The 27,769-nt window shown below is 38.1% G+C and overlaps 1 protein-coding gene across 1 annotated transcript; it reads right to left on the bottom strand.

Annotated features, from left to right (window-relative positions):
- LYPLAL1 (lysophospholipase like 1) lies at positions 1 to 27,074 on the bottom strand. Its single transcript, XM_058835883.1, has 5 exons — positions 26,852 to 27,074; positions 22,515 to 22,614; positions 11,215 to 11,384; positions 876 to 991; positions 1 to 257 (listed from the first exon to the last, which is right to left on the bottom strand). The coding sequence occupies exons 1-5, from the start codon at positions 26,934 to 26,936 to the stop codon at positions 18 to 20; spliced, it is 711 nt and encodes a 236-aa protein (XP_058691866.1). The 5' UTR covers positions 26,937 to 27,074; the 3' UTR covers positions 1 to 17.
- Positions 27,075 to 27,769: the final 695 nt, after the last annotated feature.

Genomic DNA, 27,769 nt, shown 5'->3' with positions numbered 1-27,769 from the left:
TGAGGCTGGATCTTCATTTATTCATTTGCCTTTGGTGCTTCAACAGGCAATTTCTTTACAATCCAGGACTTTAATTTTTCTATTTCAGTTCTGTTCAGCTCATGATTGAGGTTTGGAAAAGTATGAAGTGATGCTGATACTCCCAGAGACTTTAACATCTTGTTGGTCTCTTCACCCCATGAGTAGAGAACTAGTTCATCAGCAGTTCCATGGCACTGAAATAATTCTGGAAGAGCACTTTCATTGCTTTTCAAAGCCTAGATGGAAAGGAGACACTGTGAGTCAGATATACTGCCAAAAGTTTCAAAAGAATATTTACAATTACATGGTGACAATTTATTGCATTTACTGATCTACTTTTTAGGGGTCATATTGTACTATCTCTATAGAAGCAAATAAGGAAATATTGGAAAAAAATGGCCTTCAAATTCCAATGCAATAACTCTTGACAAATGATAGGGTTTACTTTAAGGTAAACCTTAAGGTACCCCTCTCCAAATAAGAGAAACAGAAAAAAATCATGACAGCAAATGGGGCTCATGAGCATTATAATGCACACATTTTCAAAGAATAGTTATGCTTACACAGACTCCTTAACAATTAAGGACAACTAGTAAAGCATTTCATTTGTTAATTTCCTTCTACACTTTAATATTGCACTGTCTGTGCAAAACAAGCGCAATAAAGCACTATTTAAAGACAGCTTTAAAGCCTCACTTCCCTAATACTCTGATTATCTATTTCCTGGAAATGGTGTAAGTTTAGAATACAAATCAACTGCCTCAGATGTATAAACATGTGAATATAGTGAATTTTAATCACCATGTTTTCCAAGTAGCTAAGCAGGCTTTCCATAATATCTAATATACACTCACCTGGTAAACAGCAGAGTCTTTATTGAGAAAACTAGACAAGGCAAAGACTCCTGCCAGATCCTGATGAAACCTATATGCCAAATGCATTGCCATTCCACCTCCCATTGAAAAGCCTCCTAGGATGCAACAAAAGAAACAAAGACTGGATTTCTCTTTAAGTCTTTGTAACCCAATGTAGAATTTCTTATCTTCAGACTTGTTTCTTTTATACATAATACAACAAAAATGTCATCTTGAGTATCATAAAAGTTACAATGATTTTAGAACCACAGAATCACTTAGGTTGGAGAAAACCTCCAAGATCATCAAGCCCAATCTATGACCCAACACCACCTTGTCAAGTAGACCATTGCACCAAGTTCCACATTCAGTCTTTTCTTGATCACCTCCAGGGACACTCCAGCACCTCCTTGGACAGCCCATTCCAATGTTTAACAACTTTTCTGTGAAGAAATTCCTTCTGACATCCAACCTGAATGTGGACACTATATGGCATAGCTTGATGTTTAAATCAAAGCATGATGCCATTAAGACACTGGATAGCTAAAGCAGTGCTTCATTACTGAGAGAGGACAAAAAGGAACAGCCAAAATACCATTACTTCAGAAGCCATTGGTGTATGGTCCCTACCAGGCAGGTGAATACTGTAGCCATACATACTCTGACATTAACAAGTGAACAGGTTATTCTCACTGCTTTTTGTATTCAAGTTATTTCTCCCCTAGGCTAGCAGCATTCACACATGAAAGATCTCTATTGTATATAATCAATGAGCATTCACATTAAACTAGCATTGAGGACATTTTTGTTGCTATACTGTGGGACATATAATAAATAGGGAAAAAAAGCAATGTACTCCCCCTGAGCTCTAACAGGATCTCTGAATTAATGGCCTTCTGTGATCCATATGTCTCTTCAACTACACTAATGCTTTACTAAAGATAATTCCTCAGGGATGATTTTTAAATGACAAATGCTTACTCATTAGGAAAGAAATCCAGACTACCACATTACTTAACAAGGACACAGTACAGAGGCCATTACATTGACTGTATCCAGATAATGACAAGAGTGAAGTTTCCTTTATTTTCTTATGCACAATCTGGCCACGTATTTAATTTCCTTTTGTTCATTCTGAAGAATGCTGTCATCCCAAAACCCCAAAAGAAGCACTTGTACTCTAAGAAATCATTTTGCATTTGCTTACAAATAAATACAGACAATGCTTTGTCAACACATAAAATGAAGTCCATTTTAAGTATTTCAGATTACAGGAAGAAAAGCTGCATTGAAAAGTCATTACTAGTTTGTAAATGATTTAATCTTAAAATTTTGTACCCAGTTAGTCACAATCTGGCACACTGTCTGCAATTACTCACCAGCAGTCTTTGACAATGCAGTCACCTTCTGTTTAGAAGAATATTAGGTAATGGTTCTTTTATGTGGCTCATACTACTACAAGAAAATGCAATACAAAGTACTAGCTCTTTGAATTTGATTTGCATGGGAATACCTGAAGTTCATCACCTGATACCACAACCACCTCCAAGAAAACACCAGAGGGTATAAATGTTTCAAAAGCAACAATCCGAATAAGCATTTATAGATGCAGACTACTTTTTCAATTACAAGAACAATTTCAGTATATGTTTGATATAACACATAAAAGATATTCTCAGTCAAGAACTCCTACAAGAATTCAAATTTTGAATGAAGCAAAAACAAGAGGCAGGTACAGATATTAAACAAAACAAATGTACGGAATGACAGAGAGTAAACAAAACTCAAAAGTACATGTATACAGATAATTTCAGCATGAAGAATACATAAACTGTACAGCATTGCTAAGCAGATCGCATCTGAGTGTTAGACAAAATCAAAATGACACAGCAACATCTTATCCTTAGATGGGCAGAACATTGCAAGGTCTTCACCAATCTACTTCTCTACTTGACCTCAATCTACTTCCAAGACACACAAAGACTATGCATGGAAATTCAGAGTTTGCCAGTATGTTTTAAATTTAAAAGTACATTCACTTTCAGTTCCCCCCTCATACCTATTTTAATGAGAACTGTGATTAATGCTTCACAACAGTTAAACAAAGTTAGCTTGACAATGCTCAGGATGCCAGTTCAGGAAAGCACCTACCTCTTTGTGTTAACTTCCTGACTCACAAAGGAGGTTTCTGTGTACACTAATAGGGGAGCACATACAAAAGACTCAATTATGTAAAACACTTCAAGTCACAGAGAAAGTTCACTCATGGATGCACTCACGACCTCAAATCTGCTTCAGTGTAGTGCTGATTTTTAGGTAACACCCCTCTGCAATAAGAAGAAAGCTGCTTGTGACTCACCTTGATAGCTGAGAAAGATCTGCTGAAATCGCACAGTTGTAACACTTCCAAATTAAAGAACTGGAATCAGAAGGAAACTCCCATGCAATACTTTACTAAAACTAAAACACTCTTTTCTGGAATATAATCTGTAAGTAAATTCAGGCAATCTCAGGCACAGGATGATGCAACACAATGTGAACAGAAATTGAATTTCTCATATGAAATGTATTGATTGAATAAAGCAGAAACCCTCACCACAGTTGCCATTTTTCATTGATAAAATATTCCTTTCAGAGCTTGTGAATGGCCTTAGGAGCCTTTTAAACAAAAATCCAGCTCACTTTTGCAAAAGATCTTAATTTGTATTAATTTGCTTCCCATTTGTATTTGTCTGAAACAATAATATTTTCTGTGATGACACTTGAACGTTATATGGGGTTCAGGAAACCAAGTATTTACCTACTGTCAGACTTCAGCTTTATTTGTTTCTTTTTTTGTACTTTGTCTAACAACGTGTTTGCATCTCAGAAAAGACAAACTTTATTATCCAGCACAAAGGTTTATTTTGTATCTCCTGTCCTGTATACATAAGAGAATGCTAAAAACTGCCTTCTCCCCCATGCATCACTTTAGTGGCTGCAATGAGCTATTCCTAAATTCAGAAAGTCCTTTAGCTGTGCAATCTTCTTTAAAGAAAAACCATCTCTCTAGCTCACACAGGTTTGACATTTCCAAGTGCATCCCAAACCATTTAGATCTGACTGTAAAATGTCTTAGTCCATTTGTTATAATGATTATGGAATTAGGAAACAACAAATATAACTTCTTCACTCTTTTAGTAGAACTTTTAACGTGCTCAAAGCTGCTTGCCATACTAGAAATCACAGCCATGTGAAAAAAAGTAGTTATGAATCATATCTAGTGCACAAACTTTGAAGAAAAAAAAAAGGAACAGGAGAAGCTAAACCTCTTAAGAGATTAGGATTTGGACTTGGGTGTAGGGGTGTAGTTTGGGGTGTTTGTTTTAAGCAATATATCTTCAGTAGTTTCTCTGCAGTAGTTGTTCTTCATCTTTCCTGTATTTTTTCACATTTGTCAGTACAGCTTTGGTAACAAAGTGGCAAGAAATGAATCTTCCAGCACACAGTGCCTGTGCCAGCACAGCACAAGACACTCTTCTGTTGTATAAGGCTACACCAGAACAGTTAGAAATTGTCTTGGCCTGTTCTGTTATTATTAAAATATATTACATACTCTTGCCTCCTTTTCATTCCATTCTCACAACATTTTTCATTCTCAATTTCTCCTTTTTTAGTATTTCAACTTAGAGTTGCTTTAATCAGTTTGTTATCAAGAGTTTCTCCCTAAAGCTACATTCCAGTTTACTTTCCCCTCTCCCCAGCAACTTTGTGATTTACCTTCTATTAACAGTAACAGCACAATCTTGTTCTACACATCACCTGCAAAGACGCTGACTTTCTGTTTTGGCCTTCCATTTTCATCAATGAATGGAATTATTATATACATTTAACAGTGTTCACAAATGAATATCAGCAAAGAGTACAAATGCCAGTGGAACAGCAAATTCCCTTCTCCACAGAACTCCTTAAACACTGCTTCTCTGTTAAGTGCTCAAACATGTACTTTGTCTCAAGTGAATTTCCTCACAGCAGTGATTTTCTTCTTTTAATCTCTTAATGGAACTTTATTAAACAAAAACCTTGCACACCAGCACAACTGCAATCAATGGTTTCCACCTTTGATAACCTTGTTATTCTGTTTGTTACTTGGTCTTTACAAGAGCAACAAATTTGAGTCTTTACAAGAACAAAGGCAACTTCCCTCGAGTTGTTCAGCCACTTGCTCTTGTTAGGAACATGAATCAATTTGCTCCCCAGCTTTCTCACCAGCCAAAACACATTTTGAAATGTATATTTAAGTGGTACGAGTTTTACCACTTTCTTGTAAAAACAAGTGTACAATTGTTTCAAACATATCGCAGTAAAACCAGAACCACTTACACTTTTATTTTCAACTATTATGGGTAATAGAGGGGAACCCAACATGTGTGCCTAAGGAGTCATAATTTTTAGCGCTGTAAGCAAAATAAAATCCATGAAAACTCTCAAATCGATTTTTATTGAGATGTTACTCTACCAACCTATGGCTTCCTTCATTTACCCAGTGTGTTTTCTTGGTTGTTTCTAGAGAAGATGACAGCACTACCCTGCTGCAACACTTACCTGTCACTTTTACTGTCAGCATAACTGCACAACGTAGGAAAAGGGAAGAGAACAACCTATCCTTTAACCTATCCTTTCTGCTCACTGTATTTGTGACTCTAAACTGAATCACAGAAAGAAAAGTGGAAAATAGCTCTCTAAAGCAAAGAGTAGTGAAGCACAGAGAGAGGTTGTTGTTCTGCAAAGCTGTGAACCTTCTGTCAGCAGAGATCTTTTACAAGAAGTCAGAAAAGTAATGGCAAGGATTTGCCTAAATAGAGCTGAGCCTGGCACATGACAATAGAATAGCAAATATTGTGGAGTCTCACTCTTCTGCAATTCTGTTGGCACAACTGTGGAAAAAGCACAGGTTAATTTGTACCCTGTGGCATGTCTGCACAACTCTCAAGCATTCTAAAAGCCCATCCATCCATTTAATTTTGCATTGAATTCAGGTATTTATCAAAGATGAGTAAGGATATGTTTTCAACAGTTCCTAGTAAGGCTGAAAAGATCAGAACTTGATTCACTTTATAATTATTTTCTTACCAAAGTGATTATCTTGTATGTGATGACAATATCATGACTGAATTATTTTTGAGTCTATTGCTATGAGTCTTATTTACTTCTAATCTTCACTATCATTTGCTAAGCCAGTCATTTGCCATACTGAGAATGTGTCACCTTTCAGTCTTTAGGTAATATTAATAGTGACACCACCAAATGCTGGGAAACAAAGTAACAAGTAACAGGCTACGCTTCATTAAAATTAGCATTGCACCTCCTACTGAAAGACTTATGAAGGAAACAGAAAGATTAATTTGTTAATGTCTCTTCTTACTTCCTGATGTATGAGCTAGAGTAGCAGAGATCCAAAAGAAAAACATGGCCAGTTCAGATACCAAAAAAACCTCAAAACCAAGAGAAGCAAACATTTACCCCAAAGAATAAATGCAAGGAAAATTTACACTGATGCACTGAAAATTAATAAAATGTTGCAGGTATTATGGGGCAGATGGACGAACAGTACTGCTTCGAACGCAGAATCTCAGGCACAATTTAGATAAACCACAAAGTCACATAATGGGAGGTACAGAAAGAGAAAATTCATTTGAATTGCAGAGATAAACAGCAAAATAAATCCACGAATTTACTCTGTAAGATCAAGGCTGTAAGCACATCTGAATGGAAGACAAAGTCCTCCTAATAAAGACAGAAGATACAAGATAGGATGAGTGACAGCAAAAGGCTTAGAAGCCAAAAACATAAAATGCCAAGATTGTGAGTGAAATAGTTAGCTCGACGCTTTAACGATTTATTGTTGGAAGTTTTTATCTTCACATATTTATAGCATTTGCTCTCTAGGGTGTCAAATCCAAGATATTCCACCTCCTCCATCCCATTCTCACACACGCTGAGAGAGAAGGAAATGCTAATATTTACAAGCAGCACAGAGCTTTCATGTTACTTCCACCATGGTTCAGTAGCTATGTAAGAAGTCTAGCAATAAACAAAAAGTGGTTGTGTGTCTTGTGTTATTGTTATAACACAAGGCGTCAGGAGTCATGCATGTGTTTTTTGGCATTTAGTCAAATCTACAGGACTGTTATGGAAAGTTTATTTTCACTGGCTGCTTACATGAGTGACTACAGGTGGCAGAGACCAACGTGCTTGGATCAGCACTTCTGCGCTACACAAAAAGTGACCTGTGAAAGCAGGAAAGTAGTGCTAAATTAAGAATAAAAAAAGAACAAAAAGACTGCCTTTCACCAACGTGTAGCTGACTACAGTGAGCCCTATCAAAATGCTCAAAAAACGAGAGGGGCATTTCTTTCAAGAGCTTCTTGAATAAGATTGTTGAAATCTTGAATAGTTTGCACTGAAGTGGACTTATTTTACAGTGCACTATCACTATGGAAGCAGTTAAAAAAAACCCCAAAACAACAGAACAACCAACATGAGAAAACAAAAAACAAAACCACTGCCACCTGAAAAACCAATTTAGCTTTAGATAGAAAAAGAAATGATTGTACCACATTTTAAACTGTGGCTTGTTTGGCCAATTCAGCAATGAACTCAGGCATTCATAAAGAAGAAATATATCCTGTTTTTAAAGAAAGGATAGTATCAAAGCTCCAAGTGTCAAAACTTGACTAAATTTATAACAGTCTTTTATCTCCAAAGTCAATACAAACCTACTTAAAGGACTATTTACAAGGATAAAGGCTTTAGCCAGGAAGACCAGTAAGAGTAACTCAACAAGAATGTCTGGCTAAAAACTAAGTACCATTATTAAATTCTGGGGATGATATAATTATTTTTTTGAATAATTATGTATTGCTGTTAGTCTCCCTTCCTTCCTCCTCCAAGATCAGGGGAAATAAAGCTTAATCAGAAGTCTACTTCCTTCAAAAGACTTGTGTTAAAAGGAAAGCAACTCATGAAACTGTTAGGAGATAGGAATGGGTAGATGAGCCATGCCACAAAATTAATATGGATGTTTTAAAAATAAGACTTCCTTTAGATCCAGTAAACTAAGTAATTTATTTCTTTAGAAGTAGATTCATAGAGCAGCTGGTTCTAGGCTGCACCAGCATTTTTCTTGGTAAAGAAGAGAGGAGTGGCACTGTACAACCTGGATTCTATCCTGAGATCTAGAGTTCTTCTATACAAGCAGCCACCTGTGGATTTCAGAGCTATTGAAGCAAACAGTGCAGGTTACAACTTCTTTCAGAGAAAATGCTCTTATCCTCCCACTATCCTGACCCTTGTGGAAAGTCTGAATATCTCAAGAAGGGGAATCATCCCCCAGAAGACCAGGTGTTGGGCTTCTCATTTTCCATGTTTGAGTCCACTGCTGCTCCCCGTCTCTTCCCACTTGCTCACCTTTGCACAGTGCTCCCTCAGATCTTGCTTTCTTATCCCACACCTCTGAGCTGTCAGCAGCTGCCCACCTTCCTGCCTGCCTAACACCTCGCTTGCCCTCATCCAACAATATCTGACACTCACCCTCAGCCTGTAATTTCTAGTCCTCTATTCCATATAAAACCATAACCTTCAATCTTGTTACACTCCTCATAGTAATTTTGTTTTCTTTCCAGTCATTAAAACTCCCACTTACTACAAAATGGTCACTTAACCCAATTCTCCTTAACCCTTTGAGGAGCATTTCACTCCCTGTAAGTACCTTCATATAACTGCTCTGCTCTGTGGTTTCTGTGACCCTCCCCAAAAAGGTCCCCGCTGTTCTTCACAGACTCCCAAGTTCTCAAGTTGCTTCTCTCAACTATTTTGTCCCCCTTTTCCATAATAAGGTATGTACCAGTACTGCCATTATGGATCTCCAACATGACTCAACAGCACTGAATGAACTATGAATTCACAGCAAAATTTCACTCTGGTTTGCCTCTGCTATAAATGTCTTATTTTTCCCTTTACCTCGCAAAGACTGCCTCCTCCAACTCCATGGTACCAGCAGTGACAAGCCCACTGTCTGCACACCATCTGTTACCTTAGGCTTCATCTTCTTGTACCAGATGGATATTCCTGACGTTTTCAAAGAGAAGTCTAAAAAGATCGGACTGAACTCAGTTATCTGACATTCTAAGCAAGTAACCAAACCTTCCATTATCTCCTGTACACCAATCTCCCAAACAGAAAAATTTCAGGCCACACATTTCTCCTTTTCAAGTGGCCATTACAGTTTGGTGCACACATACTGATTTGGCCTCATATTTTCGTTTGATCAAAAAATCACAGCATGGTTTGGGTTGGAATAAACTAAAGATCATTTGGTTCCAACCCCCTGCCATGGGCAGGAAGTCCTTCTACTAGACCAGGTTCCTCAGGGCCCCATCCAAACTGGCCTTGAACACTTCCAGGGATTGATCTCCACAGCTTCTCTGGGCAGCCTGTGTCATTGTGTCACCACCCTCAAAGTAAAAAAAGTTCTTTCTAATATCTAATCTAAACCTACACTCTTTCAGTCTAAAGCCATTCCACCTTCTCCTATCATTACATGGCCTTGTAAAAAGTCCCTCCCCAGCCTTCTTGTGGGCCCATTTAGGTATCAGAAGGTGCTGCAAGGTCTCCTCAGAGCCTTCTGTTCTCCAGGCTGAATACTATAAATCTGCAGAGTGCCTTTACAAAAGTCCTAGTTTCCTGTAAGAAAGAATGCCAGAAGATGGGCAATTATTTGCACAAAGTTCTATCTAAGATGATTAATGTCACCTTTATGCATAGGGACTTTAGAGGATCTCTAAGCTTCATTCTTCACTGCGTCACACACTGGTTAATCATCAAAACAGTGCAGAAAAGGCACAAAGTTTTTGTGGAAGAACACTTAATCTTGTACAGCCACAAGTGATACAATTTTCCACTACCAAGTTTCTCATGCATCCACGTGAGTCCCCTTCTGTACTTTGGACAAAGTAACTCAAGGCTGCCTTATTTTGCCTCTTGCATAAATATTGGACTGAACCATGAGGATGTATGCTTGTAGTCTCTGTCAGGTGGGGAAACAGAGCTCTCAAGAATGACAAAACAAGTACAGTTATTTCTGATTTATATGTGAGGAATGCAAACACACAGAGACGGGGACTTCCAAAGAATCTACGGGATGAAACACTCAGTGCATGCCAACTTCCTTACTCTGCTTATGACTTGGAAAACAACCTTCATACTTCGCAGTCTGGCTATTTCTAATTTTGAAGGCTACAGAGCAAAGGAAAACAGCCTAGTAGCACACTGGATCTGTTCACAGAGCATCTCCAGCTCGCTCAACAACAAAGCACCTGCACTTCTCCAGCTGCTTCCAAGCCAGCAGGTGTAACAACACAGGAAAGACAGATCAAAGGGACTCTGTTGACAGCCATCCAAAACAATGCATTCTGCAGCCAGGGCAATGAGCCAGAAAGGGAAAGCAAGCACAGGCCTTCACAGAGCAACATGGGGCTGGACAGGGAAAACACACCAGGCTGAATGGTAGTGGCTTGACCACGCAAGATTTTGATGGCATGACTCAGTTGGACATACATTTATAAGATCTCACTTTAAGAGTTTTTTTCCCAACCTGAAATAGTTTGTGGTCTAGAGATGGAACACTGAGCCAAGGACTTTTGAATTCTCATTCTGTCTCTGCCATTGGCTATTTCATCACCCTCAATTCCTGTGCCTCAATATCCCACCATCTATTTCACAAAAGTACTGTGAAAGTTACTGGAAATTTGTGGAAAGAGAAATAAAGATAGACACATATGAACTACTACAGCTAATACTTCATTTGTTATCAAGTGTTAACCTTTAGTGCTGTGTAACATGCACATTTTTCCTGCATGAATTAATTTAACCCAAAATTATTAGAGCAGTAAGGAAAAGTTCATGATTATTTATATGCTACATCTCCAGTCTCCAAAATGCACGTCATTTTTGGAAAGTGTACTTTTCCATCCTTGAAAAGGGCTTAAAGGAAATAGTAAAACTATGTACTTCTCAAAGTAAATCACTGCCCACTCTATTTTAAATAATGATTACAAATGACCATTGACAATAAAAACAGTTTTATATTCTGAGGATACCGCTTACAGTTAGGCACATTCCCCACCTGATAAGGGTTTAAATAAGGATTCAATATTGCTGAGGATTGGCTACTGAAAAGGCTGTTCAGCAGTTTCAAGCCATGCTCATGAGCCTTCATGATACAGTAAATTCAAAGAAGATGGTCTCTTAACCATTAAAAAAGCCATTACAATAAGGACATTATAAACAAATCTCTTACCTATGAGTATCCTGTTTTTGGCAATGCCATTCTTAACCTCATCATTGATCAGGTCTGTAAGGCCCCGGCACATAGAATCAATGCTTTCAATGTGTTCAGGACAGTCATTACAGATCTTATACCTGTCAAACCACACATTGGAAAAGGCTCCTTTCATAGGTGTATATGGCCTGGAGTGGTGGAAGGAAAGAAAACAAATGATTAACCAAGCACAGGATTAAAAGCCTTGAGCATATATAATGAATAAAAATGATTCAGTGTATCTTCAGCAAAGCAGAGAATAAACGTCTTTGAGATCTAACTCCATTTACATCCAGTCACATTGCATTTCCTTGCATTGAAGTCATGGTCCTTCAAGAATGAAGCCAACATTTGGAAGCTATGTAAAATTTGCAGTTTTCAGCCAGTTCAATGTTAAGATTGGTTAGGTCAGCTAAACATTTTAAATCTTTAAGCCTGTCAAGAGGTCCTTAATCCTAAATGAAGTTAGGGTTGAAATCCATGCTGGAATATGACAAACTGAAATAACTTCTAAACAAGATAACTTTATGGAATTCAATTGCCTAATTCTTGACAAAACTGACAGAGGATGGGAACTATGAACCTCTAGGTATTAAAAACACCTGCCAATTTTTCTTTGCGTCAAATAAATACAGCTATCCTTATCTTAATGGGGTAGGTATCTCATAAACATAACTGAAAGAAATGCCATGTGCTTACTGGACTGGTGCACATACAAGAGATATGATACTCCCCACCACAATACTGTGTTGTCTGAATGTTATTTTAAGTGCTTCAACAAGCTGCCCAAATCTTAGATAATCAAGAAACCTTCAATTCAAAGAAGACTTTTCTTTGGTTTTAAATAAAGATGATTAATAGAGCCCTGAAATCCCAAGAAAGGTGATCTAATTGCCTTGCAATGGCCCTACAATATATTACAAAACATACTGCTATGAGATTGATCATCTCAAACAAAGCCCCTTGAAACCCTTATTTGTTATGTTCAACCAGGGCAAATTCTTCATTTTGACTTAAGCTCAGATCAGATTATAATCATTATCCACAAAACAGACAAATTTTGATATATTTCTGCATGGAAAAACACTGAAAATGCTGAAGTTGACTTCTGTGCTGTCTCTGGAATTTTTTCAATACTAGGATTAAACAAAACCACAACTAACCTAAAATGAGAAAGCCATTAATTCAGTTATTCATAATGAAGGAACAAATTCTGCCTTTATTAACATCAGAGGCTTCATGTATGTAAACAGTTATTTCTAAACCAGTACACTAGGATGAGTGTTCAAGATAATACTATTTGCACTATTAATATCAATAAGTGATTTTTTACTTAATTAATAATTAATTATATGATTAATAAGTATTTAAAGTACTTATTATTTATTGGTCATAAAAGTAAAAAATGAGAGAACATAGATTTTCTTCTGCCTGTTGTCATGAACACAAAAATAAAGTCCATAACTTAAAAGTTGGTAAGAAAAATATACTAAAAGATGCAACAAACAGCGACAGATAGGTACAAACAGAAATACTACAGGTTCATCTTTTTCAGCAGAGCTTCAGGGTACCTAAAATGTACCATTATTGAAAGTGCCATACAATATGTGGTCCAGTGCCTGAAGTAACCCCTCATTTCCTTAACTCAAAACAAACTGTACACTTAAGCACCAGAATTCAAAATACTGAGCTATTAGTTTCCAAGTTATCCCTTAGCTGTCTATTAAAAAGTTAACTCCGAAATTAAAAGGAAATTCAGTGGAAATATCTTGGATAACGAACAACCTAAAGCTATGTTTAAAACACAGTATTAAAATGCTTTTGTTTTTTATTTTCTTCTCTCTAGAATTCTGTCTCCAGGATTCTTCTCGAATGAACTGATCAACACCTAAGAAATAAGATTACAAATACCTAATTCACAAAAGTCAGTTTCTAAGAGGAGACATTCCAGTCAAATCTATCAAGAGCAGAATCAATGGAGTTTCTGGAAGTCTCCTGGACAATGCGATGTACAACAGACGAAATGCTCAGACAAACAGCATTTAAAAATCCATGATTTTAGCTTCTCTCAAACACTTTTACATCAGACCTGGTTAAAATGCTTAGCAGCCAGAGTGTTTCATTTCTAGTAAAGTCAGACTACCTAATACTTGCATAAAAAAAATGATGTAAAAGGTTCTAGTATTACTAGAGCAGGTTGACCTGAATTTATCATTACAGCAGGTTGACCTTCAGGATTTATATGGAACAAAGATACATACATATACTGCATTACAGCAATTTACTTTGATATTCCATAAATATTAAAACATGTTTCCCCACAACTAAATGACAAGATCCTGACATTTAAAACAGGTCAATATTCATCATGAGATTATAATACTTGATCAGATGTTGAAACTCAGGACTTCTACCTGCTTTCTTTGCAAATTCTTCATAAGTCAGATGAAAGACCAATGTCTTTCAAGCCTACTGGAAAAGACCCCCAAGCAAACAGAAAAGTGGCTTTCATATGCTTCAAAAGCATCCTTGCAAGCACTCTTGAGTTCTCAGAAATTCATTAAAAATAACCTTTACATAAAGCAGAGAAGTTAGATTCTTTTAATGGTTCACCCAACTGGCACATCTGTTTTAGTCATTCACCTTTTTCCTTAAATAATCCCTTTATTAGCTGGCACACTACAACTCAGACATTACCACGGTAAACAAATATGTTTGGCATGGAACCATCTGTAGAGCTCCAAGAATACAGCACCAAATTTTTTCATACAATTAAACCACAAAAAAAAAAAAAAAAAAAAAAAAAAAAAAAAAAATCTCTATGTTACAGTGACATGAGAAGCTGGACTGAAATATGCAAAAGCAAAAAAAATACAGAGTGGAGTGGAAACTCCATCCAACAAGATCAACATGGTCAGTTAAGGACAATGTCAGATGAAAAAAATCAGCTTTAAGTTTGGAATGTTTTTTGCTTTCTTAATTAAAACTCATACCATTAGTCCATCTGTGCCTCACTTTCTTTACTGTCTTTTAAAAATTATACTAGAAATAAAGTTCTCTGTCTCTAATACTGTGTGCTGTTGAAAGTGGGAATGAAAACATGGAGTCCCTCAAGCGGTGTGGGTATTTTTTCTTATTTGGTTTTAATGGGTGTGCATGAGTATGTTTTGCTTGTTCTGGAGCACATAAAAGATTCAAATGCATATAAGAAAACAAGAATCAAGAATCCTCTCTCTGGGTAGATCCAGTTTCCAAAATTGTATCCATTTTTAAGAGACAAAAGAAAAAAAAGTTCAATTTGTATGAATTTCTCTCTTAAGATTTAAAAGTTAGGAAAATGGACAGCAAAGGAGACATGGCTAATATCAAACATTTAATAAACTGTAGGAATTAGAAGATTGGAATCTTTAAAATGCTTCCCAACATCCTCAAATCACTCTAAATCATGTTTTCTGATTACTTTATAGCTCTTATTTTTAAGTATGTCATTGTAGATCAATACACCTCTTGCATAAGAGTGCAGTCTCAAGAGGATCCTACACAATACTTCAATGTCTTAAAAGGAAAAAATATCCTGTAATATCTTTGTAAGTACTTATCATCCTTTCTATCTCAGACAGAAGTAATTTTCACTGCTGATTCCACTGCAAAGTTTCAAAGCAATACATAGCATTACAGATTTATCAAACTCAAGACAGATTAGTTTCTGCTAACCTCAGTTCTGTAGTACTGAAGAAAACATGATGAAAGTAGGTAGTAGCAACACCATCTATTTCCACCTTTCTGAAGCATGAATATATCCTCTAGACCTTCTTACTCATGTTTAGAATTGTGCCAGTTAGTCTGAAATTATCTTAACAGAAGGGGAGAGTAACTCAATGATGCTACAAAAGGTTCAGTTTTCAATTTCAGATCTCAAACCATGGTGAATTTCATCTCCAAAATGATGCTATTAACATAGTGATTCACATAAAACTACAGGTGGTTTTGTTCATTACTCAATAAATCACAGTCCCTATCCAACATTTTAAGTTAGAAGACAAGCCAGCGGTTCTAGCTGCTTTAAATAAGAGTAGAAGACAGCACACTGATAAATGGCAAATATTCTTCCCCCAACTCTTTCTCCTGATACACAATTGCATCACTGCCTTCATGCTCAGCACTATGATCACCCTGAATTAGCAGACACATAAACCCAGACCACTGGTGCTGGCTTACAGGCTTCCAGACAGAACTTTCCAAAATGTCAGACAGAACTGGAAATTTATAGTGAAGTTGGGCTTCAAGATTGAAATAAAGACAAAGAAAGATAAAAAAAAATAAAATACTGAAATCCTCCATTTTTCTTGCTTCCCAAAACCACTTCCTCTCAGATAGGAGGCCCTCAGATTTGAGGGCCTCTCAAATTGTAACATTGTCTTTCAGAAGACAAAAAAATCTACAGGGCACACTATCATAGTAGTTCCACATTGCTCTGGTGAGAATCCAGCTGGAGAACTACATCCAGTCCTGGAATCCTCAAAACAGGAAAGACATGGACCTGTTGGAGCAGTTCCAGAGGAGGGCCACAAAAATGATCAGATCACTTCTCCCCACAAAGAAAGGCTGAGAGTTGGGTTTGTTCAGCCTGGAGGAGATAAGGCTCCAGGGAGACCTTATTGAAACCTTCCAGTAATTAAAGGGACCTATAAGAAAGATGGGAACACACATTTTAGTGGGACCTTTTGCAATAGGACAAGGGGGAATGACTTTCAATTTGAAGTGGTTGGATTTAGACAAGATAGAAGGAAGACTGGTTCTTAAAATAAGGGTGCTGAAACACCAACACAGGTTAACAGAGGTGGTAGATGCCCCACCCCTGAAAACATTTAAGGACAGGCTGGATGGGATTCCAAGCAACATGATCTAGTTGCAGATGTCCCTGCTCGTTGCTGGGGGGGGGGTGTTAAACTAGATGACCTTGAAATGTCCCTTCCAATCCAAAATATTGAGTGGTTCTAGAAGCAAGTCTTGACTCTCTTAAAGCTGCTGGCAGGTTTTTTGAATGAAAGCAAGTTAGTCCCTAATTCCAAATTCTCTCATAGCATAATGTCACTGCTGAATTTCAGGACTACATTTCAATAGAAAATCTAGGTCCAAAATATGCTTTTCAATTCCCACTATCTGCTTGAAGGAGAAAGCAAATTTTAAAAGAAATGGGGAGGAAAGCAGAGTATCAAGCTAGTCAAATAGGAAATATAAATTGGAAACTCTAGTCCAAGGTACATCTTGTGTTAAACCTGAGGGTCAGCATATCTTAACAATGAAGCTTTGTGGTATGGTAACAGAGCATATGAAGAGTCCAAAATTCAAGCAGCTTTAACTTAGAACTATACTTTAAAAAAAAAAAAAAATACTTAAAGGAAGGCAAGAGTCATCTCCATGAGGAGCAATTTTGGCTGTTCTCCAGAAAAGGCTGTGCCTGTTCACTCAACCACATGCAAATGCTTTTGATAGAGTTGTTCTGGATGCACATGGTCTGAAATGAGAGCTGACTGAGCCGGTACAGAATGGTTACCTGAATAAATACTGTGCTGACAGCTTTTGTTACTTGAGACAAATCTTATTCATTCAAGACAAAGGGAGCTGCAACTGAGTCCGGCATAAAACTCAGTGGGAGAAATTAAGTTTGTTTCTGTTTCTTTGTTTCTGTTGGTTTGCTGGGTTGATTTTGTTGTTTGGGGGATTTTTTTTGGAGAAGGTGGTGTAAATTCTGGGGATTGGTACTAATCAGAGAACAGCAATAATTTTATGGTTGAAAAGACCATAAAAGACCTTTAATACACATTGCCAGTTCCTCAGCAACCAATAGTGGCTGCCTTACAAATTAGCTGAAAGAAAGTGGCAAGAGGCAAACCAGGGTCCAATCTGCATCAGTTCTCCATTATGAGGTCTGAAAGGCACTCTGGGATTCAAAGTGGCATCTTTCACAAGCTGGTGGCAAACAACACTGAGGACAGATGAAAGACACTAGCTAAGCACAGAAATCTTTTGAAAGACTGCAAAGCAAGAGCACAGAATGGCACATAAGTTAGAAATCCACAACTGCTTGTTGGAAGGGTGATATAACAACCACTCACTCCAGTTCTTCTGTACAGGAAAACGGTTGAGGGAAGAAAAACAAGAGGAAGGATGTCTAAGAGCACAATGTAGTAAAGTGAATTAGAAATCCAAGATTATTTCCATCATGTTCTAATTTGTTTTCCCCAAGCATGACTACAGTTATCTCTGACATATCGTTATCTCGGTGTTTAGTGCATCCCACGTGCTATTTAGCATCTGATGTAAGCATTAGATATATGCAGTTCTCCTCACCTAATTCCACAGCAGAAATAAAAGGAAAATACAAAGTTTATCCAGGCATACTTCAAGCATTATTATGCAGAACACGTTGAATTTCTACTTAAAGGAGATGAAAGAACCACACCATGATACCAACCCAAACTTTCCCCATTTCTCCCTCAAGCTCCCACCTTTAAAAAAGACTCCTTTGTCTTAAATTTATGAATGAGGTTAGGGTTTACAAAAGTCAAGGATTAATAACATTTGCTTGAGCCAAAAACAGTATGATAGGCACTGTGCACACTCCCCTCCAATCCATCTCAAGTCCGAGCTGCAGTACCCCTGCTGCTTTTCCAATCCGAGGCCTCTCACAGGCAGAGGCTGCCAGTGGAGCTGAGTGGTGCCAAACTGTCTGGTGGTTTTGTGATAGAGCCAGATGAGGACTATGGTGAGATGAAGCTCATTTCCACCCATGAGCTGAGCAAAGATGTGGATTTAGGTGAAAAGATGGAGTAGTGGGCCTTTTAGTCCTTACCAGCCACATAAAGATAATGGAAATCAGAACAAATTGGGGCCACCCCCACCCCAGACAACAAATTCTGCACAGAGACTTATGTCCCACAGAAAGGTTTGTTAAGTGAATGTCAGAAAGATCCATAAAATAGCCAAGTAGTATTTACAGCTGATTTTCTGACTTGCAGAAGAGGAGGACTGTCAGAATGGAATGCAAGACAATGCAAAGAATCTTTGGCCGAGATTTTTTCAGGGAATTATAGAAGGCAAGGTATATGTATTAAAACAAGCAGAGCCTAAATGGTTTTAAATTTACCACGTTAGCTCCCGCAATGCCAATTTAAACTATCACTTTCTATTAAAAAAAAAAAAAAAAAAGTTTAAATTGGGTGGTATTCAGCTCTGATTTAGAAACTCAATAGAAACCTAATGTTTAAGTCACAGTTATAGCAGCTGAAACAGTATTTAAAGTTGTAGGCATCCTGACCCAAATAAAAAGAGAAAAAGGAAACCCTTTCCTTTAAAGCTATTAGTGTAGACGTGGCTTTAGGGATTGCATCAGCTACTAGGGCTCCAATTTGAGCTTGTTTTTTTTTTTTTTAAGATATATATTAACATTACAATGGAGAGAAAATAGAATTCTGTTGTGTTTAACAAATTTAATCTATGTGCAGAAGCACTAATCTTGACAGAAAGCTATATACAACTAAAAGAAGTTCTCTACTCATTTTTAAGTATCCCAGTAGGCTATATTACTATATTACAGAAAAAAAACACCAAACCAAACCTCCAAGCAATATGTAAAACTTTAAATTTCTAAAGCAAAATTTACATATGTCAAGTAAATGCAGTTAATTTCCAAAAATATTCCAAATTCAGGTGTCAGTACTCTCGCTACATCACGTCAAGCCTTCAAATCCACATATCTTTTCGTTTTTCTCTAAGCATGGTTTTTACTATATGTAGCTTACTTAGTATTTTTCCAAGTTTTCCTTTTTTAACTCTAAGTTTCACTATCCACATTCTGTTGTTTTTGCTCAGGGAACAACCAAATATGAGACTCACTGCACTTTCCAGTGTGATAAGTGAGACAAAATGCTGCAAGCACTGCCTGTCCAGGGGGCATCAGCTGATTGTTGTCTGTACAAACCTTAATTATCACAAAAATGATTAAAGGAAAGTAAATCTCTTTTAAAAAAAGAAGTGTGACTGTTTACAGAGACCTATACAGTAGAGTAAAAAACAGTTTTATAAAATGCAGCTCGGTAACATTCCATTGCTTTTACCCATAATCTTCTCTAGTGTTTGCTCAAATCAATGCTAGTGGAGCCAAAAAACATATTTCAGAATTCTTCCCGATTATATGCTGGATTGGTTTTCCAAAATAATTTTCAAATACATTGACTCTTGAATCAAAACATGTCTGAACCTCTGATGCTGTAGAAATTAAAAATATGCATGTTTCAGCACCTGGGATAAAATCTAAACAAAACATAAGTATAACTCAAATTCATCCTTCACAAAAAAAATAAATAAAAAAATAATTTCAATGTTGCGTTGAAAAACGTGAATTCCACTGCTTTTTAAAACTCTGTTGAACAGACATGAAGAATGCATAAGACCATATCTATACATCTATCAGCAGAATAACTTCCATCAAAGGAAATTATTATATTAATTATATAATTATTATATTATATTATATTATATTATATTATATTATATTATATTATATTATATTATATTATATTATATTATATTATATTATATTATATTATATTATATTATATTATATTATATTATTCAAAGAAAGGAGGTATTCACAACCTGCAGTTTATCCTGCCAAAGCCCCCAGCTTTGCAGTTATATCATCAAACCTGCTTCTACTGGCATAACTACTTCTTTGACAGAGAACATTCGATGTGCATGTGCAAAGCTATCCTGGAAAAGAGAGGAGCTCAGAGTATGAAGTACATCCACATTAACAGTATTTTGCCAGAAGAGCACATTAGTCAATCCTAGGAGGTGTTGCCAAGCTTTAAGATTTTCTTTGATTTCATCATCAGCACAAGAACCTGCAGGCAAGTTTTGCACTGACAGTGCAGTGGCAGCTTAGAGACCCACAGAGGAGAGCTCTCTGCAGCCTGACTTCCAGCCAGCACATTCCTCAGCCTCTACGTGGGCAAAGAACTCAGAATCTTCTCAGCAGATCTACACGCCCATAACCACCCAGCTATAGGTCTCACCAACAAGGATGCTGAACTCCTCCCCTGCTGCCAGAAACCTTTTGAATTCTTACCAAAACATATATGCATATAAGTATACACATACATAAAACTAACATATTCTTTCAAGTTTAATTACTTTAATGTCTGCCATTCAAGTTTGGAAGTTCTAGGCCTTGCCTTTATTTTCGGTGAAAGAAAGGAAGGCAACTGTTACAAAACCATCTCAAAAAAGTGTAGTGTGGTTTGTTCTTGAATACCAAAACAATATTAAATAGGTCTGTAAATGCTTTGTTATTTTGGTTTCATGCAATGACATGTACGATCACAAACGTCAGCATTGCTGCAAACAGTGCTTAGGAGCATCTGTTTTATCTTACTGTGTCAGCTAGGGCTGTTTATCAGCAACACACGGCTGTACACAAGAGTGCTTTGCTTGTTAAAGACGAACAGTGTGGGTATTTGACATTCTTTGAATATACAACTTTTCTGTTTTGCTAAAAGCAACTTCTGAATTAGCTCATGCATGACTCTACCTGCTCTAGAAAAGAACAAGAATAACCTACTCTTAAAAAAGGACAAAAGAGGGTGAAATAAAGTTTATTCACATATTTTAATAACAACACTATCTTCCCATCTGTTTACCAAAGCATTGAAATTCAAAGTTGTGAGATAAAAACAAATTCCTTCATTTGAGGCAAGAGATCTTGCTGGTTAATTATTCATACATCATTTACATCTGTAGTTACCCAAAGAAACAAGAACAAATAAGAAAAAGACTGGAGCTCAGAGGTGCAGTGGGATGGAAAAGTGAAGCAGTGGCCCAGCAGATGTTGTCTGAGTGCTCTGGCTGTATATCACATAGGGAGAAAAATCATTTCCCAAGGGAGTAATTCCTCCTGCATTTCCCCAGTATCTGCTGTGCAGATAGGTAGGGAAGCAGTGGAGCCCCTCAGCATGTGTGATGTGCCGCTGGTAACTCTAGCATTACTTTTGCCTGTCATCAGAGAAGTAACAAGCACATTATTTACAGAAAATGGCATTCACTCCCTGCTAACCCAGAACACACTGCTTCAAAGGCTTCCACTCACGAGCTTGATTTTTCTGTAACACAGTGAGTACATTCACACTGCAATCTCTCAGTTGCTTTTCCTGCCTAAGTAGACCATAAAAAAATACATGGTCAAAGAAAAGGGGTTTTTAATGTACTAGTGAATGCCAGACAAAATCTGCTATTATACTTGTTTATACCCTTCAAGAATTCTTTTTCTGACTTTGAAACTTCTGTACCTCAAAAGTCTGTGTCACAATTTCCTTTTCTGCTCAGCATTCATCTGAATGCACAAATTCAGAAAGAAACTCAACTCCATTACCTTTCAAGGAAACATTTTCCTAACTTAGAGCCACAGACACCTTAAAAATAGTGTATTAAGAAAAGTTAAACACCTCTAAAATTTAGTATTATATATTTAATATATGTTACATACATAATAAATGTTATTAATTATATATTCTATATGCAATATTATCTTTGGATAACTAAGAATGGGGGTAGGTGCCCAACTTTTAACCTCTATGTTTGACTGCATAAACTTAAAATTCCTACAGGAAAAAGTTTTTATCTATATTTCCATCTACCACTGAACACACAGTGTCATTTAATAACAAGGCTTGAGCTTACAGCAAACGTTGAACTCAATTATTTTTGAAATAGTTGGGCTAGGATTCAAACAAGTAATGTGCATTTTTAAATTCCCAGTCCTTTCTCCAGGAGCTGAGGATCTTGGATATCCTACTTGCCAAAAAGATCGACCACCTTCAGTACTGAAACCTGGCATTAAATACAACACAATATTTAATAATTAATATATGGGAGTTATTATGGGTAGGATTGTGATCTGGATCATGACTCTCTAATGCCACTACAATACACATTAAAGGATCATCTTCTACTTATATGAAGGAAATGGAAAGTGACAATGAGGACAATACCCAAATTTCAGCTAGAGCCTGTGACTTCTGGAAACCATTTAGTCTTAACCACTTAAAATCACAGTTCCTGGACAACAATGCATAGTTGAGCTTCAGTTTTGTCAAAAACTATACACATGAGAAAGAAGAAAGAATTGTTAAGACAATCTGTACCAATATACAGAACTGTATTTTATAGCACTGGAACAAAGGAACTTAATCCTACAGTTACAATATATTAAATGGTACCTGGCAGGAGCCGTTGGGTAAATTACTTTTATATGTTGAAATGCCATGTCTTGATTCAAAATTTGTTTTATCCATGCTCTTGCTCCTTGGCCAGTATCACCTGTATCACACAGAAGAATACAAGAATTATTCTGTGCATTTAGCAAGAAAATTATACAAGGTCAAATATACTTCAGATTGACTTAATTTGAAATTATGAAGTTAATACAATAAAATGCTAAAAAATAACTTTCTAGAACAACTTCAGTCCCCTTTCCAATGGACTCAAAACTTCTTAGAAAAAGACCGCTTAAGAGATCGCACAAGATAAGTTTAATCAATACTTTACTACATTCTAAGCAGACACAAGGCCTTATACCTTACAGTTCACCATATTTCTTCTTAAGTGATAAACAAAAGCTTTGATGAATATCTTAAAAAGTGAGGTAAAATAACTGTTGCTCCCCTTAGAAAAGTTAATTACTTTTACTAAAGAATTTTATGTTAACCCACTTCAGAACCCAGTTAAAAACACTTCTCATTTAATTATGCTAACATTGCACATAGGCTTTAAGGGAAAAAGACAATTTATAAAGAGATAGATTAATTTAAAATGTCTAGAAGACTCTTAAAGAAACTTTAATCACACAGTTCTGTTTGAAAACTAGTTGAGATGCACTCCCAATCTGTTTTTTTTTTCCTGGTCTTACCAACGCAGCCTATGGCCAAAACCCTTGCAGGTTGAAATGCTATGAATGGGAATTCTTCTGTAAATAGCATTTTCTCCTTTTAAACAAATCTACATATATATATATATGTATATGTGTAGATATATATATATATATATATATATACACACACACACACACACACACATATATATAGACAGCTTGTCTTTGCACCACTGGCATCTTCAGCTATAACTTCACCGCCACCCCTCTGAAGAGTAGGCACACACAAGTCCTCAGTGTAATACTGTGTAATACAACACTTCAAACTTAAGGGAACCGGTCCATCAAGGAATATAGTTTACAGTAGGAAGGATGTTCAACCTAAAAAAATTGAGCAGGGGCTCAGCAAACTGGAATTTCACTATTGCCACTTTTGCCATAGGACTTCAGTCTTGCTTGAAGCTGAGGTTCCCACATATTATCAACTCAAATTGCCAATATTCTATATTATTTTAGCTCAAATTGTTTGGTTTGATGTTAGAACTTACCCCATTATTTTCAATAAAATGGCCAAACCAAAAGTAAAAAAAATCTCTGTCCCTAGCCAGGCTTACTGGCACATTACACAGGCTCATTTGAACAATGCCACCTACATTCATTGTTAAATATACCAATTCATTGTTAAAACTATTATAATTCCCCAATGGAGAAAATCTGCTCCTAAGCACTCTAACAAAATTCAGCTGGTTTTATTTATAAATATAATTAATGTATCTTCAAAATTAAAACAGAAGGCAAGAAGGATTCAAACCCAGCAACTTTTTTCCTCTTAAGCACAATTAGCATAACTAGAACGAACTGTTCTCTGACCTAAGCATTCGATGTGACAAATAAAAAACAGGGTTGCAAAACTGACACAAATCTTATCCTGTGCTAAGCTAAACATTAAAATCAAAGTTACCACCTTAACTGGATGCCTCAGAACACACCCTCACAAGCATTTTTCTTATGCAAGTACTGGGGTCTGAAGTCCAAACACACCTCTGATTTTTCAAAGACACTCTTGACATACAAGGTTTTCCTGAAGGTTGTTGTCACCTCATTTATAAACAATGTATCTTAGGGAGGCTTGAACTATCATTTTTTTTCCCTATACACTGTTTTTTTTTCACTTAGAAAGCCAGGGTGAGGCCTTGCAAATACCTGCACAGAATGAACCCTCAGATAAGTCAACCAACTATCTGAATGATTACAAAATTGAGACCTAGGCCTTTACAAATTCCTTAATGATGTAGGACAAATCATTATTCTATTATTTATTCCCACCTTTTAGGCTTCACAAAGATCTGCAGAAACATTTCCTGCCATTGAACAGTTTGTCCACTAAAAGGTCACAGAAAATTCTGTAAGAGAAAATTTAACTATGACCTTCTGTATGTCAAAAACTGTCACGGTCCAAATGCTACTCAAACAAGTGAGCACTTGTATGCTCAGATAATGTATTTTGACTGCTTGAACAGAACTTGGAGGAGAGAGAGGAAAAGAGGAAACTGTGACATCAAACACAAGCCAACAAACCTCCTGAAATGCTAGTCTTTCAGGGTCTTCTGAAATTTTAGCATTATATGTTCTGAACACTACGAAAAGAAGCAAATGATGAGTGATTCTGCTTTGAGTCAGTTTACAAACTGAAAAAGACTGATGGAAGCTACATTATCTTCTCCCTCCTCAAGTAAAATATTACTTCCTTTACTTTCAAATATAGCTTGTATTTCCAAGTTTTCTTTCTGTGTAAAGTTTAAATTTAACAACATGTAACATGTAGACTGGACATCAGGAAAAAATTATTCACCAAAAGGGCTTTCAAGCACTGGAACAGGCTGCCCAGGAAAGTCACTGAGTCACCATCCCTGGAGGTATTTAAATGATGTGTAGATGTGGCACTTAAGGACATGGTTTAGTGACAGACTTGGCAGCATTTGGTTAATGGTTGGACTCGATGTTCTAAAAGGTCTTTTCCAGCCCATGATTCTGTGATTGTTACAACATGGCAAAGTTGTAATCCTCAGCCTAAAAAGTTATTACATATGTGCTATGTCGATTCGCCTTCCTGCCAAGCTACCAAATGGAACCTCTACCTAAATCTGGTACCAAGATTGCTCTAATATTTTTCTATACCATTTTGCATTTACATGCTGCAGTTGTTACAGTTTGTCTAGAGCAAGCATTACGAACAAAATGGATTCGTGACATTTGACTGCCACTTTCCATCATAAGTGCTGTACAAAGGTTTACAACTCAGGTTTACAGGCCAGCCCACAGCAAGAGCTCTGTGGCAACTTCTGTTCTAGATTCTATTCTGCCTAACTGCTAGAAACCAAATAAAACCACCCCATTACTAACATTATGAATAAAGTCATATTAAAAAAAAAAAAAAAAAAAAAAGAGAAAAATTGTAGAGTACTTTAACCACATGTGGAATCAACCTCTAACCATAATCTCCCCTTACTCCTCCAACATTAGAGAAAACTATTTCCTTAAGCATTAAAGCATTAGCATTAACAAGAAACTTGAACACAAACTCTTTCACTTTCATTCTTTTACTCACAGGATTTTTAAAAAGCAAAATTATAAAAATGAAACTAATTTAGTAAGGACACACATCTTTGTTAAATTATACAGAAGCACCAGCTAAAAGCAAAAGTAAGCAAAAGACAGGGAAAGTGTTGAGCATGTTGCCATATTCACATGGGCAGCTCAGTAGTATTGATTCTCAAGTCCTTGTTCTAATAAAGACCTAAAATTACTGATTTTTTTTTCAATGTCATGTGGACCTTGTTGCTGTTATTTAGCTCATTAGAAACAGCTTTTAAGGAATTAAACCGAACAAAACACAGGCTCCCCTCCTGCCCTCAGACCTGTCACTGATGAAGGTAACTCCCCTCTGCAGAGGGTGGCCATGAAGCCAGTCTGGACATGGACAGGGCCCTTCTGAACAACCAGAAGTCGGTAAATGAACGCGGGTTTTAAAAGGGTGCCAAGAGTACTCTCATGCCAATTCTGAAACAGCAAGAGCCACTTTAACTGTGAAAGTCATGCTCTGAACGTGGCTACCCTCCGAGAGAGGCAATTTAGGGAGTAACAGGGCTCGGGGAAACGGGATGAAGCGTAAGGCCGGTTATCTGGAAAAGGTTTTTCACCCAGAGGGAGGCTAGGCACTGGAACAGGCTTCCCAGGGAAGTGGTCACAGCACCAGGCAGCCTGACAGAGTCCGAGAAGCCTTGGGACAGTGCTCTCAGGCAGACGGTGTGACTCTCGGGGTGTCCTGTGCAGGGCCAGGAGCGACGATCCTGATGCGCCCCTTCCGACGGAGCATGTTCTGTGATCTCCTAGAACTCGTGTGTTCCCAGGGAAGCCGGTCCGCTGTGAGCCGGCGCCGTCCCTGTGGGACCCTCTCCGGGCACCCGCACACGGCTTTGCCGCCCACCGCCTCCACCTCCCGGGCCCGAGGAGGGCAGAGCCGCGGGGACAGGGTCACTGCAGAGCGCTTCCCCAGTCCTGGCGGCCACCCCGTCCCGCCGCCCCCCTCCCGCAGCACCGGAGGGGCCGATCCTGCCCGCTTCACCCGCTCCCCGGAGCGCCCCGTCCCCAGGGGCAGCGGAGAGAGAAGGGAGGGAAAGCAGGCACCTGAGCCGTGCAAGAAGATGAGGGAGGCGGAGTGCCTGCCCGCGGGGGACACCACGCTCCGCTGCAGCGCTGCGGGCGCCGCCATGGCCAGCGCTCTCCTCCCCGTCCGGGCCAGCCCTGCTGGTTCCGGGCCTGCAGCCGCCCTGTCTCCGCCCCCCGCGCCTCTGTGAGGCAGCTCCGGCTCCCCTGGCACCGGCCTAGGAAAGTTGTCCCTTTCGGCGTTACGCTCGGTTCTCAGAGGTTGTTTACAGGCACTGCGGACTCCCTGCAGACGCTGTATTTAGCAGTGCGCTGTGACAGGGACCGGTCCGCCTCTGTGGTGTCACACGTGAGAGAGAGAAAACCCCGCGGGCGTGTGCCCCAGTGGACTCAAAGCCTTTATTCGAGTAAAGTTGCAGGACTCCTCTGTCGCCTTTCTGGACATAAACCTCTGGCGTTTGTGGATTTTCCTGATACGCGTGTGCGGGGAGGTGTGGGGCTGAGGCTCACCAGGAGCAGCCCTTCAGTGGCAAGGCCTGGCTGCGGGAGAGCCCAGGGGAGGCGAATGGCGCTGGTGGCTCCTTCCAGGCGCTTCAGAGCGTGAAGGACCCGCAAGGAGCACCATGAAAAAGGTCCCGCAAGGAGCACCATGAAAAAGGTCCCGCAGACATTTGAGAATTTGTCCGACCTTAATCGATGTCTAAGAACAGCTATCCTGATGCTCTTGTTAGTCTCTACCGAACTGCCATAAAATGGCGTAAGGAGTAGGAGCTTACTTTTGCACTTTAAAGTAACCCATACACGTTCAAGGTCATATTTATTTTATTTTATTTTATTTATTTTTCCCCGCTAGCGCTGTGCAGATTAGCCATCTGCTTCAGCGCTTTGAGGTCGGCGACAGTGGGACGAGGATGGCCGGCCATAAAGTGCAGTGTCGCC

Source organism: Poecile atricapillus, chromosome 3 (assembly GCF_030490865.1).
Source record: "Poecile atricapillus isolate bPoeAtr1 chromosome 3, bPoeAtr1.hap1, whole genome shotgun sequence".
In the NCBI taxonomy this organism is placed as follows: Eukaryota; Metazoa; Chordata; class Aves; order Passeriformes; family Paridae; genus Poecile; species Poecile atricapillus.
Note: the sequence above shows the minus strand (reverse complement) of the source record. Positions and strands in the feature narration are given on the sequence as shown.

Coding starts and splice junctions, on each gene's coding strand:
- LYPLAL1 (XM_058835883.1), bottom strand. CDS start 26,936: ATGGCGGCGCCCGCAGCGCTGCAGCGGAGCGTGGTGTCCCCCGCGGGC. Junction 992..11,214: donor CAAAAACAGGATACTCATAG/GTAAGAGATTTG, acceptor GTTGCATCCTAG/GAGGCTTTTCAATGGGAGGT. Junction 258..875: donor AAGACTCTGCTGTTTACCAG/GTGAGTGTATAT, acceptor CTTTCCATCTAG/GCTTTGAAAAGCAATGAAAG.